The following is a 19,022-nucleotide window of genomic DNA, read 5'->3' as shown; positions in this document are numbered from 1 at the left end:
AATGGAGAAACCGACATTGTGAGTTTCCTGTCACATTGCGCCATGCTGCAGATCTCTTGTAAGTCTTTTCTCCCTTAATTTGCATAATTTTATTTTCTCTGGGGCTCGAAACCCATACCTCATAGTATAGAAGCATTAATGAACCCTTAATCAAACCATTGGACCAAGGGGAGCTCCTCCTCTGACGATTAGTATTTGAATATCCTCGAAAGAGACCCGGCTAACACCTAATGACCATCCACTGGATTTGAGCCGGGGCGCCCGCCGAACATATCCAAGGGTGCTGTTTTTTCACCCCATTTTAATCGATGGTGGCCGATACTCGAACTTAGGTGGCGGAACTTATAGCCGTGAACCCTTCAATATGAGACCACAAACGCCCGATTAGGTTTGGCATATTATCCGGACCCAAAAGCCAAAGTAAAATTGACTTGAAAATATAGGTCTCGTTCAGATCCGGGTCCAGGATGAAATACCTATTTTGTCTTTTTTCTGGACCTGCGGATTTCAATTTGAGTCTGCGACGGGTCTCGATTCGAGTATGAGTCCTGCTCGAGACATGACTGGATACCTAAAATGTTTTGTATATATTTAGTATATTTGGGTATTTCAAATATGTTTTGTGTATTACAAAAAAATTAAAGTTTTGGGTTTGGTTTTAGGTATACTTTCGGGTTTTAAATAAATTTTAAATTTAAAAAATATATTTTGGGTATTGGAGTAAAATTTGAGTGTTTTTTTTGTTCGCGCAAAATGTTATCACTCCATAAGAGATATTTGTTGAGTTAGTGAAACTTAAGATTTGGTATATTTTTGGTTAATTTAGTGGTATATATTTATATGGTTTTTAATAGTTTTAATTTTTTCTTAAATATTTTTTTGTTATAAATACTCTTTATAAAATCAATTGAAAATATTGAGAGAAAAAGTATATTACATGAAATGAGGAGTGATAGTATAACTCAGCCAAAAGTATTTAAAATATTACATAGTTAAATTAATTAATGATACGACCAAAAGATAATTATTCATGGATAGAACAATTTATATGGCGTGGAAATCTATATATGTAAAATGATAATTGATGATTCATTAAATAATAGAGACAAATTTATAATTAATTTTTTGATAATATTAGTTTGTTAGATACCGAAATTGTAGAAATAAATAATAAGAAATATAATATTTTATTAATATTGATATATTCTATGGTAACATATTGTTAGTTTAAATCTAAGGTAAGACTAAAATATTAATAGTCTAATGAATGGTATAATAATCTTGTATAAGTAGAATATTTTTTTATAGTATAGATATATTTTTTACTCATGAAGATAAATATTGTTAAAGAAATATATGGTAAAATATTGATAGTCTAAATCTAAAATAGGACCAAAATATTAATAGTTTAGTGAAAAGATGTAATAATTTTATATAAATAGATTTTTAGAATATTATTGTTTTAATAGTATAGATATGAACTTTTTCATCGTTCAAATTCAAATAAATATCTAATCTAACATGTAGTTCATTTGTTATTGTTTTTATTATTACTATGGTAGGTTTTGGACTTTGGATTAACCGAACTAAACCAATCAGTTTTTGATTGTTGAAAGAACATATTGGTTCAGTTTGATCATTGATTGATTTGGATATCTCAAAATTAATAAAGAAGTTAGGAAATTAATCGAAATAACATTTTCGAGTTAAAATTTGGATCAAATCATTAAATTAGGTTAATCGAGATAGTTTTGTTACTGAATATTTTTGTATGTATTTTGTAAGGATATCCACATTAAAGGTTTTTTCAAATATGATCTCTTATAAAAATAATATTTTAATATGATTATCTCTCCAAAAATTGAAAAAAATGCTTTGGCATGAGATCTTCTAAATTTTTGTAAACATCTATATTATTAAATGTGAAGAAATTTTTGGTATTATTTGGAAATATGGAAAACAAGATAAATGAGATTGTTTAGAAACATGCATAACAGATTAAATAATTCATTTTATTTACACATTTTGCATTACATTTACAATAAATTAAATACCTCTTTTCTATTTATTTTTATTTACAAATTTCACCACTGCATTTAAAATAAATTTAAATTAATTAATTACAATGGTTATTGTTTTTTGGTGGTGAAAATAAAAACAAAAACTGAAATACATAGTATATTATATAAAAAAATATAATATTATCTTATTTAGTTTAGTCAAATATAAAAATTTCAAAAGTTCAATTTTCAAGAAAAAAATATCATAAAATTAATAATAATTCATAGAAAATTAATGTAACAATTTAAATTTTTAGTATGTTGTTTCATTATAAAATAAATTAACAAAAAACAACATGTTAATATATGAATAGTACAATTATATTAAATTACATCAAGTTATAATTTTTTAATATAATATTATGTACAAATAAAAAAATATTATCAAATATCTATATTATAAAATAATATATGTAAATTACAAAACATAAAAAAGTATACATGAGATATTTTTATAAAACCAACAATTTATGAATTTATTTTGAACACAAATTAAATCAAGAGTCAATTAGTTACATATTCTAAAATAACTTGGAAATTTGCAGCGATGGAAAGGAGTAGGACATACAGTGAGCTTTGTAGGGTCTGTCGTGTGTCAATTACAATAGTGCCCTTCTATTTACTCAATAATTATCTAAAATCGTTGTTTTGCTTTCTCTTTCGTTGTAGAATTATTCTTTCTAACATAGTCATGACTCCTTTATCTTTTTTTTTTTGCATCCACAAAACTGAAAATATTTGTTCCACCATCATAAGCCTCTCCACATCCTAAAGAATCCAATAAAAATAAAAATTATAAACTCTAAACCCAAATCATAAATTCTAAACTTAAATCCAAACTCAAATCATAAATTCTAAATCCTAAACCTAAATCTAAACCCTAAACCCAAATAATAAATGCTAAATCCTAAACCCTAAACCCAAATAATAAATTCTAAATCCTAAACCCAAATCATAAATTTTAAATCTTAATTTAGCTAAACCCTAAACCTTAAATCTAAACCCAAATCTAAACCCAAATCTAAACCTTAAATCCAAACCGAGATATATACACATATATGGTGATTCTTTGGGTTTCAAAAATTAGGTAAGAAATTAAACTATTTATGTCATAGGGGTATTAAAGTATTAATAAAATATGTACAGTACTAAAAGCCTAGGGTCACCATGTTGCAAATTTGCAAATTTAGCTATTATTCTTGTATATAAACTGCAGATACTCTTAAATCAAACAGTCTGACATGGTCTAAAATGGTCTAGCATGGTTAGAGTTGTGACGCAGATGGTCTAGCATGTCAAAAAGGTAAAAAACAAAAAGGTGCTTGGGTTATATAAAATGGGCTAAGCCCATATAAATTGAGGCTTATGAAGACTGGGTCAGACTCTATTGAGCTGATGGGCGTATGCTAAACAAGCCGCGTACGTTAGCAGCAAGTAGATGCTCGATTGAATAACAAACTACTAGATTTTGATCCGCGCTTTGGAAGCGCGGAATATTTTAAGATGAAAAATTTCACTAATAACTTAACAAATATTTTGGTAATTTTTAAAGAGTGTATTTAAAATATTTTTGCATTTAAATCAGTGTTTTTAAATTCAACCCGATTGTGATTATACCAGTTAATCCGGAGATCTGACAATTCAATTTAGGTTTTTAAAATATTCATATTAAAAAAAATCACTAAAACCCGAGACTAACCAATTGAACTGATGGATGACCGATATGTAATCTAATTGGATTTAAATTGAAATATTTTCATATTTTGTAGTCTTATAATCCAAATTTTAAAGTTCATTATTTTGCAATTTATGGAATTATAACGTTTCTACAAAATTTTAAAGAGAAAATGATAGATATAAAATAACTAAGATTAATTATTGTATTGTTTGGAAACATTGATAGTAGTATAAAAATATACTAGATCTTGATCCGCGCTTTGGAAGCGCGGAATATTTTACGATGAAAATTTTCACTAATAACTTAACAAATATTTTGTTAACTTTTAAAGAGTGTGTATTTAAAATATTTGTGTATTTAAATCAGTGTTTTTAAATTCAACCCGATTGTGATTATACCGGTTATTCCGAAGATCTAACAATTCAATTTAGTTTTTTAAAATATTCATATTAAAAAGTCACTAAAACCCGAGACTAACCGATTGAACTGATGGATGACCAATATGTAATTTAATTTGATTGAAATTGTAATATTTTCATAATTTGTAATCTTATAATCCAAATTTTAAAGTTCATTATTTTGTAATTTATGAAATTATGACGTTTTTACAAAATTTTAAAGAGAAAATGATAGATATAAAATAACTAAGATTAATTATTGTATTGTTTGAAAACATTGATAGTAGTATATAAAATATATTGTTTGGAAACATTGATAGTAGTATAAAGAAATAAGTATATTGTTTGGAAACATGGATAGTAGTATAAAGAAATGAATATTAGTGATTTAATGTAGGTTTAACTATAAAGTATAAAGGTGTATTTAATTTAAAAACTTACAAAATAAATGTTAGGTCCAACAGAATGTTTCTGTTTTAATAAGATAGATTGTTTGGAAACATTAATAGTAATATAAAGAAATAAGTATATTGTTTGGAAACATGGATAGTAGTATAAAGAAAGGAACATTAGTGATTTAATATAGGTTTAACTATAAAGTATAAATGTGTATTTAATTTAAAAACTTACAAAATAAATGTTAGGTCCAACAGAATGTTTCTGTTTTAATAAGATAGATTCTACTCTCTCTCTCTCTCTCACCTCTCAAATCCCTCACTTTCGTCGGCCTCCTCGGTACTCATTCTTCACCGATTAAGGGTTTCCACAGTCGCCATGTATCGCACAGCAGCTTCACGAGCCAAGGCTCTAAAGGTCAGTACCAATCCTTTCATCTTCGATTCAGCTTCTAGAACGTTCGATTAGGGAGAAGGATTCGTCCGATTCACTGATTGATAGATCTGGATCCGGATTTTTATTTCCAGATTGATGATTACCTGCGACGATTGCACTGCTTTAGGTTTACGAATGATCGTTTTTGTTCCGATTTTCGATCTAAGAGAAACGACTTTTACCTGTTTTATGAATCGGCGGCTCGTTGATTGAGATTATAATCATATTCTTTGTTTTTTTGTTAGGGATCTCTTAGCCGAAGTTTGACACCGGCGCGTTACGCTAGCTCCAGTGCCGTTGCAACGAGCTCGTCTTCTTCTTCAGGTTTCTTCGGATGGTTGACTGGTGGATCCTCTGGCTCGATTGCTTCATTGGATATGCCACTACAGGGCGTATCTCTACCCCCGCCACTTGCTGACCACGTCGAGCCTAGCAAACTCAAGATCACCACTCTTCCTAATGGTCTCAAAATCGCCTCAGAGATGTCTCCCGTAAGTTAAAATGTGAATCTTGGTCTTATATGAGAGAAATTAACTGAGAGAGAGAGAGTTATTTGTGTTGTGCAGAATCCAGCAGCTTCTATTGGATTGTATGTTGATTGTGGTTCTATCTACGAGGCTCCTTATTTCCATGGAGCAACTCATTTGCTTGAGAGGATGGCTTTCAAGAGCACGACCAACAGAAGCCATCTACGTCTTGTGAGGGAGATTGAAGCTATTGGTGGCAACACCTCTGCGTCTGCGTCTCGGGAGCAGATGAGTTACACTGTTGATGCTCTCAAAACCTATCTCCCTGCAATGGTTGAAGTTCTTATAGACAGTGTGAGGAACCCTGCTTTCTTGGATTGGGAAGTTAATGAAGAGGTAGTAAATCTCTTTCTTTTTCTTTTTTTTTTTCCTTTGTTGTTATTTTGATAACTCTTGTGGAAAATAGAAGTGTTAACTTATGGTTCTTGTGCAGCTACGTAAGATGAAGGTAGAGATAGCAGAGCTTGCAAAGAACCCTATGGGTCTCCTCATGGAGGCCGTTCACTCTGCTGGTTATTCCGGTGCCTTGGCAAATCCTTTGTATGCTCATGAGTCTGCTTTGGACAGATTGAATGGGGAACTCTTGGAGGAGTTTATGACTGTAAGGCAGCCTTCAGCTTTTGAGAACCTCTGTGATTACAATTGTTTAATCATTTGATCTGGGGATTTCAGGAGAATTTCACTGCTGCACGTATGGTACTGGCAGCAAGTGGAGTTGAACACGAGGAACTTTTGCATGTTGTTGAGCCATTGACTTCTGACCTTCCTAATGTACCGCGCCAAGGGGAGCCAAAATCTCAGTATACTGGTGGAGATTTTCGCCAACATACTGGTGGAGAGGTATATATGAAAGATTTGCTGTCATTGGAGTAATAGACATGCTTGTTGGAGATGAAAGTGTGTTTCTGTTACAACTCTAATTTAGCTTTTTGGTCTTCTTCAGGCTACACACTTTGCGCTTGCTTTTGAGGTGCCTGGCTGGAATAACGAGAAGGAAGCAGTCATCGCCACTGTACTCCAGGTGCCTATATTAAATGTTTAATTCTTTTCCTCGTGTTAGCAACTTTCACTTGTTTCAATCAAATCCTATTTCTTGGGAAAAACCGATATATATAATTTAAATATATTTGCTATTAGATGCTCATGGGAGGAGGCGGCTCATTCTCAGCTGGAGGCCCTGGAAAAGGAATGCACTCATGGCTATGTAAGTCAAATCTTGTGTGTGTTTATGGCTTTATTGAGCGCCTTTTTTTCTTTTTTGCTGTTTCTTGAACTAGCTCATTATAAATTATCAAGCTCTGCTAAACGATCAGTAGTAATGATTCAAGTTCATGTGTCTGGGTACAGATCTCCGTATTCTAAACGAATATCAGCAAGTTCAGTCATGCACTGCATTCACTAGCATCTTTAACAACACCGGATTGTTTGGAATCTATGGTTGCTCGGTGAGTTCAGCAAAGTCCTGATGTTCTTTGCCTGTTATATGTATTCTGGTAAACATAGTGTGAGAAATGATTTACATCCATGATTGCAGAGCCCTGAGTTCGCTGCAAAAGCAATTGAATTAGCAGCTAAAGAACTGAAAGATGTTGCTGGAGGAAAAGGTTTGTAGTATGTTTCATCCTTTTTCGCTTTAGAAGTCGAAACAGTTCTATTACATGTATGAAACATTTTTCCTTGTGTTCTATATGGTTGGACAGTTAACCAGAAGCATCTTGATCGCGCCAAGGCAGCCACAAAATCTGCAATTCTAATGAATTTGGAATCTCGGGTGAATTCACTCTCTCACTTAAAGATGAAACCTTTTTATTCGATTTCAAATAGATGTTACTAACGTGTTAATGTGTGTCCTATGCAGATGATTGCAGCAGAAGACATTGGCAGGCAGATACTTACATACGGAGAGAGGTACCCATCAAAATTTCATTTTTACAAAATAAAAAAACCTTTAAAAATTTTCACTTTAATCCCAATGCTTTTATATCAAAAATATTGCAGGAAGCCAGTCGAGCAATTCTTGAAGACAGTAGATGGACTTACGTTGAAGGACATTACAGATTTCACCAGCAAGATTATTTCAAAGCCTTTGACAATGGGTTCCTTCGGAGAGGGTAATAAACACGTCTCTTTTAAGTTATACATTTCATATGCCTTTTCCACTTAGAGAGGTATAAAACAACAATGATCTTGTGTCCTTAATATTGTATCTGGTTCTTTTTTTTTTTTTTTGGCAGTGTTGTCTGTTCCAAGCTACGACACCTTAAGCAGCAAATTTTGTTGAAGCAGCAAACATTTGCTGTAAAAGATCAAGCGATATTTTTGGACTTGTAAAATAAAGATCTTTGGGTGAATAAGAGAGACCCAACCAGTTTGATCTTTTCTTTCTTACAGTGGTCCTTTTTTTATTGTTTGTTTTCGTCTACAGTTTAAATGGCGAACTTTTCCTGGCCGTATCTCTACAATAAATAATTTTTGCTACTGTGATGTCATGTCTATGTCATTTTTGCGTGCTAAACTTCAAGACATGATTATTGGAAGTGGAATGAACTCATTAGCTTACAGTTGAGGTTGATATTGATCGCATAGCGGGTGTTGCTGATGTGAATCATGATCTTGTCGGGAATATGGCGTTTTGCACGGAAGCAATTGAAGGAACCGAGACAAGCTTTTGATAAGGCGTGTATCGTGAGGATCGATCAGGGGGAGACAATGGAAGGCTGAAGGGACGAAGATGAACAATAAAAATCGGAAGTTTCGGGATTCTAAATCTGGGTTAATTATGTTGGTAGGATAAGGTTGAGCAAGTAGAACACTGCAAAAACCACAAATGGTTTCAAAGCCGGGTGCATTCTTTGGGGTTGGGGCAAACAGAAAAAAGTAACGATCGAGTCTAATATTGCTGCTTTGAATAGTTAGGCAAGTCTCTCTCAACGATAAAGACTCTTCACTGCATTCAATGTTTGGTCTAAGCCTCTTTCTCAAAGATTCCACCAGTCACCATTTTTTCTTCAAACTATTTTAATCTAACTGTATACATAGAGATCTCACATTATTTTGCCTTTCTATTCTTAAGAAATGAAAAAAAAAACAAATACAAATAGTGTGAAATTTAAGATCAGCATGCATGCATACAAATGCGCAACAACATAATCTTTCATTTTTGTTAGTCGGATCAAATATTTTGATCACTGAATCAGAAATGATATACAACCCTATGATGCTTTTATCTAAATGAGTAGTATAAATGTAAATTTTGTTGGCCAAAACATATAATAGTATTAAGATGTGACCAGAAACTGGTTTAAGAATATCTGTCCTTAAAACTCCTTTAAAGAAAAGTTGTTAGATGTCTTTAAACCCTTTCTCTCTCGTAGTTTCATTACAATAGCCCGAGCCGTAGAGTTAATGATAGAAAGAGCTTTTTGCAGAGGAGAAAGATTGTTTCTTTTCGTCTTTTCAAAAAAGAAAAAAATATATACTTCGCAGAAATAGGCGAGCTACAATATTTTATAAAATCGATGTTCTTAAAGTGTTCATTAGGTGTGACCAGGGGCGAAGCCACAGCATGAACTATGGTGGCACAGGCACCCATAAAATTATGAATATAAAAATGTTTAGTATGTAAAACACACAAAATTTCAGCTATATGAGATGGTTAAATGATATTGTGCACCCATAATGTCTCAGGTTCTTTCACCAATATGTCAATTATTTCTTTTAGTATCAATTATGCACCCATTAATAAACCTTTCTGGATTCGCCCCTGGGTGTGACTAATTATGATCCAAAGCTTTAGACAGACTGGACAGAAGAGACCATAATGACTGAAAAGTAGTATATGTAACATACTCTCAAGAACCAAAACCATATTTTTTCATTTGTCTGGTTTAGAGTTCCAAGAAAACTCATGTATGAAATTCTCAAAAGAAGATGTAACACACCAGAATGTACATCAGACTTGAATTAGAAACACATTTCAAATACCACAAAACTCATCAGAGTTGAGAAAAAAAAAAGGCAAAAGCAAAAATAAAAACCATCCCTACTTCATTAAGCTGTGAAAGTTAATTTCTTCAGCTTCTGTTCTTCTCTTGCTTACCATTTCCATTTCCATCTACAAAATATAGATAAAAATTATTTAACTTTAGATACAGAGTCATAAGCACAAACGATTTCAAATCTATAAATTTAACTTACATGTTAATGCTGAAGAAATCTCAGAGGTTTTGATCACACGCAGCCTTTTCACCGAAGATACAAACATACTGACAAAACAAAGATGCTTTGGTTTGTTATTGACCATTGACAAAAGCTGAATAATATCCAGAAAAGAAAAAAAGTAAAAAGATTCTTACTGCCATGGGACATCTCCTACAAGCATCTTGTCTCCTTCATTGTCCTCGTAAGTAAGAGTATATTCTCCATTCCCATCCAACAACCCAGTGATTGGTTTCTCTTCTTCTCCAAATGATGATGACTCTTTTTGGGCTAATAACATCAGAAAACAAACATTAGTCACAATAGAGCTAGTGAACCTTTTATACCACAGCCAAGATTAGAGTCGAAGGGCATCTTTTTACCTGCAAGAAGACCTCTAAAGAGCTTGTCGACAGTGAGAGACAACTGTTCATAGCTATTATGTGCATTGAGGTCGACTTTACGACCAATGGGAACGCCGTGCATGTTGATCTTCACGAACAAGCCTCCTTGCCTCTTTGCTCCCATTGGCTTTTCTCGGCCATTATCATCATCACACTTCTGGTTCTTGAGGACCACTTCATTGGAGGTGGACTCGTTTCCAAGCTTTGAAGAGCTTCCATTTGTTAAGTTCTTCCTGAATGATCTAACCGGAGGCCAACCCACCACTGGACCAGGAGCAGTTCTTTAAACACAAGAAATCAAAGAGAAGAAAAAAACTTGTTAATAAATGCAGAAACAAAACTGAATAAATCTGAAGATAATTAAAAGGTTCAAAAAGAGCTAGTACTGTAAATAATATGAAAAAAAAAATTTGATGAATAAAAAGTTGGTAAAAAACAAAGAAAGGCAGTAAAACTTTGAGATCCAATATTAAGCAGACAAGAAGGAGAAGATGGGACCATTATTGTGTGTTTCAAGTGAATATCATCATGTTAAAAAGACACAAAACAGATAAAAACAAAAGTAAAAGATATAAAAACAAAAGGTGAGGTGAAAAAAAAACCTTTTCTGAGATGTGGTTTTGTTGGTGGTGGTGGAAGAAGGAGAAGAGAAGTGGTTGGCAGCGAGAGAGAGGATAGATTTGTCTTTTGGTTCTTTCTTGATGTGTCTTATAATCGATGAACCATCTTCGTCTTCACCAGGGGGACCAAGCTTTAGCTCGAGTTTCTTCTCTTCGGAGTTGTAAACAGAGGCTTTGCCATCGTGAAACCAGTTTCTTGTGTAACCCTCCATTATGTTTTTTTAATAGAAAATTGCTGTTCTTGGACCGAAAGAAAGAGATTCCGACAAGGAAGTAAGTGTATGTCCGAAAGTCGACAACTTGTTCACGCGACAGAACAAATCTCCGAAAGACAGAAGAGGGAGGAAGGAGATGGAATGGTGTGAGAAGCTAGAGAGGTGGATTAGTGTGTCTTTTATACAAATGAAAGCATAAAAAAAAAAAGAGAAAATGTAAACTTTATGGTGGGGCTCTTCTTCTCTCTCACATACATTCCTCTCTCTCTCTCTCTCTCTAGATTCTGAAAAGGGAGGAGATTTTTGGGAATTACAGCGAAAAGAGGAACAGAAGAAAGTCAGATAAATACGGAAGGAGAGACAGTGATTAAACCAGAGGAAAAGCAAAGGGAATCATGAAACCAGAACACTAAAAAGTTATAGTCAAAGAATTTTAAAAATGTATTTGTGTGAAACACACGCAATCCTCTCTCTGTCTCTCTCTTAAAGAACCTTAGGGTAGTAGTTTTGAGTGGAGGAAGCAAAGCGTGCTTCTTTGTTTCATCCCCATTTGCCTCTCTTTTTTTCACCCCATCTCTTCTTTCTGCATTTCTTATAATTTTTTTTGGTCAATTCTTCATTTCTTATAATATTTCTATGTTTATAACTGTTTTAAAATACATTTGACGTAAAAAATGTTTGGAAATACTTTTTAAAAGAAAAAAAGAAGTTGACAAATAAAAAAGAAAGAAAAGAAAAAGGTAAAATATAGCTTGATTATTTACTAAAAGACACCAATTAATTATGTACACAAACCTATGTCGATGGGCTAATTAGCCTGGGTCTAATGGTAATTTAGTACGAACAAGCATGATTTTTTTCTTTTTGATATTGCTGCGGCATGCGATCAGTCTAACAAAAAATGATAATTTGAATTACTAAAATTTTCAATGTGATAAAATAACGAGTTGCAACTAATCATCACATTTTATATATGTACATTAGAAATGTTCAGAGTCTTGCGCATGTTTCATATTTGGTACAAATTTTTATACACGAAACCTTTATTCTCTCTTTTTTATACAAGAAACCTTTGTTCTCTATATTTCCATATTGTTTGTTTTAATTCTTTAGTTATTACCTTTGTAATGGAGTTGTTTCTCATTTTCTTAAACTTTATATCCAACATTACTGACTTAGTGATTTACCAAACTCAAGTTATACGAGGAATATTTTGTAAGCTTACAGTTTAGAGGATAGAAATTAATTATATTCTCCAATAAATTATTTAGTGCAAGGCTATATTTCATCTTATTAGATCATTCTACGATTTCATTTTCAAAAAAATCATTCTACTATTTCTATTGCAGCAAAGACGTAATTCGATTTATTGAGTTTATCTTATTAATCCGAAGACAGATAAGATATCAGTCGCTTTCATACTCATCACACGAATGACAGAAAACAATACCAATAAACGATGTTAGATTCAAGTTTGTCTGTGTTTTGACATGAAATAACACAGGAATTATTGTGTTGCGTTAACTAAGAACAAATTCAACGGTTAGGCTTTAGGTTTTAAGGGAATGAGAACTACTGTATAGTGATTCTCCCACGTGTAAGGCTTACATTACGGGAATGCCGTACCGAAATTCGCTAGTGGGAGTTTTGGTCAAGCAAGGAAGAGTAATTTGGGAATTTAGGTTTTTTTTTTTTTTTTTACGGCAAACGGCTATTCTATTGCTCAAACTTGAGGTGGTCTGAGTAACCAGACCGGAATAGAACAACCAACAAAAAATAACTTCCTATGGAAGGATCTAGCTGTCTTAGCTAAAGAATCTGAAATCTGGTTACGCGCCCTTGGAACAAAAGTAATCTTGAAGTCCGGAAAGCATATGAGCAGTGTCTCTATCCTCTCTAATTCCGTAGCAAAACTTGGCAAAGCATGTGGTTCCTTGATCATTGTAATCAAATCTTTGCAGTGTGTCCCGAAGTTCTGACATGTCGAATGCTGGAGCATGTTTTCCATTGCCCATCGCAGTGCTTCCACCTCTGAGTGTAGAGCTGATTCTTTTCTAGGAAAATTCTGAGATCCCATAAGTTACGTCTTTCCCCCACTGTCCAACCAGACCCATCCACATCCGCTAAATTGAGCTTGAGATGTCCATGATCCATCCAGTAAGCAGATGTTTCCCAAGCTTATGACTTGAGACTCCTCTACATTACTCTTTTGTACTATTGGCGGTATCCTCTCATTGGCATTAAACCAAGCTTGACACTCACTCTCAGCATAACGAACTATTTCCAGAGGATCTCTGTCAATTCCCCTAAAGAGTTTGTCATTTCTCGCCTTCCAAACGTACCAAATTATCCAAGAATAAGGATCCCTATCTTGCTCTGGTTCAATTTGGAAATTTAGGTTAAGAGTGTGGTTGGATAGAGTTGGAATAAATATAATAAATAGTAACCAGCGTAAGTTCTAACTTTGCATAAACCCAACGATCAAAAAAACAATACTATGTTTTATTCTGTTCAAACCAATGTTTTTAAGTCCTATCTACTTCTTAGATCACGGATCATTGGATCGGCTACATGTGAATTAATTTTATTTTATAATAATATATTAGTCATGAAAAAGACTAAAGTTAAATATTTTTTTAAACATAAAATAAAATTTTGGATATGTATATATTTTATGACATCTAAAAAATATTAAAACTTAAAATTTATAGTAGTTAAATGTCTAATGTAGATAATAAACTAAATTCCAAATCTAAATTAAACCAAAAGTAAAATATCACTATAATAAATTGTCAATAATAAAAGAATAATTTAATACCAAATCACATCAACCAATTTTGGTAGAAATCGGTAGAGAGAGAAAAAAACGATAATGAAACTGAAAAAATAAAAATCTAACTTCTTAATTGGAAATTTCGAATATAAAATAGAATCTAAAAAATAATTAATAAATAAAAATAAATGTAAAAGTTATCTACTGGTTTGCGGATTTGAATATTGATTTTTTTACAAACTCAAATCAGATTTATGTTGGGTCAATCGATTTTCAAAACACTGGTTCAAACAGTAATTAGAGTAAAATAAGTAAAATTGGTTTTCACTTGATTGGCACAACGAAAACTGAAACCAGAGTAAATATTTTTTTCCATTCAAAATATATCGCTAATTATGCTTTTCAATCACACTCTAAATGGATTATCACTGACCATTTCTTTGTCTCCGTATTACCCAACTCGTTCACATGCAGACAAAAGACTGACAAGCAATCTTAATCACGGTTCCTTAATCTCTCTCTCTGTTTTGAACTCTAATCATCCATGGTTTAAATAACAATTATTTGTTATATTTGACTCACTTTTCTTTATTATTCTATTGTTTCAGAAAAAACATATTTAGACCCTAATTGGTAATTCTGTAGAATGTTTGAATGAAGTTTAGAATAAAAAATGTTAAAACATAAATTTCCATTTTCGCTGATAAAAATAATAATAAAATTGTTAAGTGAAAAAGTGAATTCTGTTAGATTATTAAAAAGTCAACATTTTTATGTTATATAAATTATATGAAAGTACCATTTTAGATAAATAGTAATAACTATTAATGATAAATAGTTGTTTTGTAAATAAACTTATATTATAATTTATTTTATAATATTATAAAATGTCAACATATTATTAATAGCATATTTGAAATAAGCTATAATATTTTTTAGTTATTTTATAATTAGTTTAATTATTGATATTTGCTTTTCTTATAATAAAATAAATATCATATAAAAATTTAAATTAGTTTAATATGTTTTCTGCTATTTTATAAATTTCAATTTTTTATAAATTTTAGGTTTTTTGTGGCTTATTACTTTTTCTGTACCTTAACTAGTATTTCGCAATTATGTGACAAAAGTGGGATCTTTTTTTTCAAAAAAAAAAAGTGGGATCTTAGGAAAAAACAGAGTTTTTAACCAACATTTGGTAATTACACAAACGCAAATTGAGCAGTGCATGACGACAAAAACAGCGACACTGTTCTTCTAGCAGTTTGGAAGCTCAAATCGCGTTTGTGTTTCATCATTATTGCAAACACAGAAATGTTTGGTAGATCGCGCGTTCAAGTTTGTAGTGATCATCTTCCTTCCTTATGGAGGCCACGTGGCAAGATAGTCGCGTAGACAGAGACTACAAAGATAGATAGAGACCGAATCTCTGACTTTGACAGTACTTTCTTCTCTCTATCTGGACGGTAGACAAAAGTTGTACAGTTTTAAACATCTCCCTCCTGATAAGATTTTAAATCACAATCGTCGCACTTCGAATAACACCACAAGCAACGGCTACGATTAATAAAGAAGATAGCCGACTCCAAAAAAGTAAAGGAAAAGGAATAAAACAAATCGTGAAGTAAATGTCAAATCAAAGTAAAAGCAATGCTGCAATAGCTGTGGTAAATGATACTACTGCGTCGTCTGATAAGGCTCCACTTCCGAAAATGATTAACCTGATCTTTTCAACGTGATCAATTGTTTTTGTGGTTCAGAACAAAAAGATCAATTGTTTGTGTTGTTTGTTTTTTCCGTGTGAGCACTTTACAATAATTCCCTTTTCAATCCAGTCTCTCATTTTTTTTTCTTTTTGCTTCAGTGTCTCCCTTTGTTGATAATGCCAACTTGGTAACACAACACTTATCCGAAGCGCATAAACTATTCTAGATACCTTCTGTTTCTACTTATCGTATGGTCGGCGTCGCTTATTGCTTTTCACTGGATTGGTTAATGGCACATTGGTTCAATGTGGTTGAATAAACTTAGGTGATAATTGTTTAGTTAGTTTTTAGATTTTGGTTTTTGATTTTTTAGTTTTTAGTTTTTGGTTTTATATTTTGGTTTTGGTTTTTGTTTTTGATTTTCAGTTTTTGGTTTTCAGTTTTTGGTTTTGGTTTTTAATTTTTAGATTTAGATTTTACTGTATTCTTGATTTTTTATCAAATAATCAATACATTGTTTTAAAATAATAATAAAATAGCAATAAAAGACATGGGAACAGTTTAATCATTGAATATAATCTACAACTTAATACTAATAATTAAGATAAGATCTGTGTCTTGCGCATAGTGAATATATATGAAAATTATTTAAGAAATATTGTATGAAAAATAAAATTTATATATTTTAATCAAATTAATAATTTTGGCCCTTAAACAATTTTTCAAAATTTTTTTGTTAATTACATAATTTGTTTACTGATGAGCTGATCGCATTTTTAAAATATTTTAGGTCAAAAAATCACTTATTGCATAAGAACCTAACGTTTAGGTTGAAGAATCTCAGACCTACTATTTGGTTACACTGACACTATGTCAGCTCGGTTTCATATAATGATTTAGCAATTTAAAAGTTAATTATGGTTATAAAAAGTTTATGTTCAAGTGTCAATTCAATCTATCTTCGATATTTTTCTCTTTTTATGTAATTTTTCATATTGGTTATTCCCTGATATAAATATTAACTTTGGAGTTTATTCTCATTTTGTCCATTTGTTTTGGTCCGAGATTTAGAAATGTTTAAGATTTAAAATTATTAAAGAGATACATACTTAGGTTAAGATATGCGTCTTGTGCAGAATAAATATTTATATTAATTATTTATTTTATATTTTTTCATATTACGAAATAATAAAATAATAATTATATATTAATTAACTAAGAAATCAAGTACTATTATGTAATAAATTGGTGTGCGCCTATAAATTAAACGATCACTCTTGTTTGTTCGAAAATCATTTTGGGGTAAATATATAAAAACAATCAATCTTATCTATGTATATGATGTATAATTAAATTTAAATGATATTAAGATAGATATATAGTATACTTTTAATATGAATATTTATCAAATGAGATTTTTACTCATATAATTTTATGATTATTTGTATATTGTATAACAAAATTTTATAATATGAGATGTTTAGTGGTTTCAATAGTTATAATCATTTAAAAAACAATGACGATTTCAAAATTAAAATATTAACTTTTCAATATATGTTCAATGCAAATATCAAAATATAAGTATGTATTTTCATATGATGTATAGTTTAATTTAAACGATATGAAATATATATATATATATATATATATATATATATATATATATATATATAAACATAAATACCTATTAAATAAAATTACTTATTCATATAGTTTTATAATTATTGTATCTTATTACATAAAAAAAATTGAAACCTTGATCACAAAGTTTTTGTAAAACGTTTAACAGTTTTAGTAATTTATACTCGTTTTGAAAAATTTAAAATACAACATATACAAAAGAATCTAAATTTTTATTATATGATTAATGTAATTGTATAATTTATTTTAATAATAAAGAATTAAACAAAATAATATAAATTATACAGATTGTTAGCAAATTTTTATTATTTAAAATCATTAATTGGCATATAATTTTTAATCATATTAGGTAATTTTCGTAGGTTTATTTAAAAAAAGAATATATAATAAATTTTAGTTTGATATATGAATGGTCTATAATGGACGTACTATATAATATAATATTCCCTAGCAATTTAATTTTGAACCAACAAAATTCTCAATTGATTCTCAAACCGCCAAATAAGCAAAATTAGCATTCTAATAATGTGACAATTCAAAAGAGCACTTTTAATTAGTACAAATTATAAGTTATATTATAAGTTATAACTTCATATAAGTTAAGAAATCAAATTTTAATACTCTTACTCTAATATATAAGAGATGTGTTATGAAAGAATAAGTTAACTATATGTTTTAATTTTGAAGCATCGGCTGATGGTTCATGGACTCGTCAAAATAAAGTGGCCCAAAAAAGGAAAAGTCATTGAAGATGTATTATATTATAGATTTGGACCATTCCATAAAATTCGTGTACATACAGTGGCAGGAAAATTGGCCAATTCATAATTTCATACATCAACATAGGATCGCGGTTCCGATCAATACATAAATTCGAGTCCTATGCAAATATATACATCAACACTCAATTAAGTTAAATTCAGTACACGAACTAATAAAAATCGATTTTTACATACATTGACTATTTTCCGTCAGTCAAAGATAATGAAATGTAAGGTTGCAGTTTGACTCGTTTACGTGGATATTACATTTTTAAAAAAAATAATTATAAAAATAGATCCTTTGATTTGCAGGAAGAAGGATTTGAACCTTAGATGGGCTATAACTCAACCTATGCTTCAACAACTGTTCTACATCAATTTAACAGTCATGTTCCCTTTGATGTGCTATTTATATCTAACAAAGTTATATTTTTTAGGAAATTAATCAAAGATAAAACTTATTATGAATATTTATCTTATTGTAGTAGTTTATTGTTGGACCAATTCATTATTAGCTTAACAAATCATAATACATATCTAAACTATTAATATATTTTATTTGATATTTTTAAAAAATATTTAAACAAGATTAAAAATCCTAACTACTAAATATTACAAAATAATATATTAACTGAATCTTAGCAGATTATTTGTATTCAACTATTACACCTAATTAAATATGTTTGTATATTGTAGTCAAATCAGATAGTTTATGTAATTTATACGTATAGAAATTTTTTTGGGTTATATGTTCTTTTGTAGTTATTTATATGTTGAACTATTACATAGTTTAGTTCTTTTTACTACCAAAATATTTAATTAACACTATAATAAATATTATACAAAGATAATATTACAATAAATAAATACAAAATACAAGAAATCGAAAATAGAATATTACACAAAATAAAACATTACATAAACTAAAATATTACGTAAATAAACATCTCAACAACATTAATATTCAGGTAAATTTGATCCTGGACCTCCATTATCACCAAAATATTTTCCATAAATCTCTGGTGCAACTAGAGGTTGTTGTTGTTCTTGAATTCTTTTCTTGATGATTCTTTCTTGTTCCAATCGAATGAACTCACGAGTAATAGAATCAGCAATAGAATCTAGATTTATTAACAATATTTTATTTTCTTCATGCATTCCTTTAAGTGATAATTTTTTTTTACTTTGTTTTGCACACGTAATTGAGTCAT

At 30.6% G+C, this 19,022-nt stretch overlaps 2 protein-coding genes across 2 annotated transcripts; one reads left to right on the top strand and one right to left on the bottom strand.

Annotated features, from left to right (window-relative positions):
* Positions 1-4,789: 4,789 nt before the first annotated feature.
* LOC108813734 (probable mitochondrial-processing peptidase subunit alpha-1, mitochondrial) lies at positions 4,790-7,975 on the top strand. Its single transcript, XM_018586377.2, has 13 exons — positions 4,790-4,949; positions 5,213-5,458; positions 5,534-5,830; positions 5,928-6,095; positions 6,167-6,334; positions 6,438-6,515; positions 6,632-6,698; positions 6,842-6,939; positions 7,029-7,098; positions 7,195-7,265; positions 7,353-7,402; positions 7,493-7,605; positions 7,729-7,975. Exons 1-13 carry the CDS (start codon positions 4,911-4,913, stop codon positions 7,773-7,775), a joined length of 1,512 nt encoding a protein of 503 aa, XP_018441879.2. The 5' UTR covers positions 4,790-4,910; the 3' UTR covers positions 7,776-7,975.
* Positions 7,976-9,315: 1,340 nt separating this feature from the next.
* On the bottom strand, positions 9,316-11,395 carry LOC108815569 (auxin-responsive protein IAA18). Its single transcript, XM_018588150.2, has 5 exons — positions 10,698-11,395; positions 10,075-10,376; positions 9,850-9,982; positions 9,692-9,759; positions 9,316-9,608 (listed from the first exon to the last, which is right to left on the bottom strand). The coding sequence occupies exons 1-5, from the start codon at positions 10,925-10,927 to the stop codon at positions 9,568-9,570; spliced, it is 774 nt and encodes a 257-aa protein (XP_018443652.2). The 5' UTR covers positions 10,928-11,395; the 3' UTR covers positions 9,316-9,567.
* Between the last annotated feature and the right edge of the window lie 7,627 nt (positions 11,396-19,022).

Source organism: Raphanus sativus, chromosome 1 (assembly GCF_000801105.2).
Source record: "Raphanus sativus cultivar WK10039 chromosome 1, ASM80110v3, whole genome shotgun sequence".
In the NCBI taxonomy this organism is placed as follows: domain Eukaryota; kingdom Viridiplantae; phylum Streptophyta; class Magnoliopsida; order Brassicales; family Brassicaceae; genus Raphanus; species Raphanus sativus.
Note: the sequence above shows the minus strand (reverse complement) of the source record. Positions and strands in the feature narration are given on the sequence as shown.

What these genes read in the sequence shown, in the direction of transcription:
- LOC108813734 (XM_018586377.2), top strand. Translation starts at nt 4,911, where the DNA reads ATGTATCGCACAGCAGCTTCACGAGCCAAGGCTCTAAAG. An exon ending in AGGAATGCACTCATGGCTAT is followed by an intron (nt 6,699 to 6,841) that starts GTAAGTCAAATC and finishes GTCTGGGTACAG; the next exon opens with ATCTCCGTATTCTAAACGAA. An exon ending in ATACTTACATACGGAGAGAG is followed by an intron (nt 7,403 to 7,492) that starts GTACCCATCAAA and finishes AAAATATTGCAG; the next exon opens with GAAGCCAGTCGAGCAATTCT.
- LOC108815569 (XM_018588150.2), bottom strand. Translation starts at nt 10,927, where the DNA reads ATGGAGGGTTACACAAGAAACTGGTTTCACGATGGCAAAGCCTCTGTT. An exon ending in AAAACCACATCTCAGAAAAG is followed by an intron (nt 10,377 to 10,697) that starts GTTTTTTTTTCA and finishes TTGTGTTTAAAG; the next exon opens with AACTGCTCCTGGTCCAGTGG. An exon ending in CTTTAGAGGTCTTCTTGCAG is followed by an intron (nt 9,983 to 10,074) that starts GTAAAAAGATGC and finishes TGATGTTATTAG; the next exon opens with CCCAAAAAGAGTCATCATCA.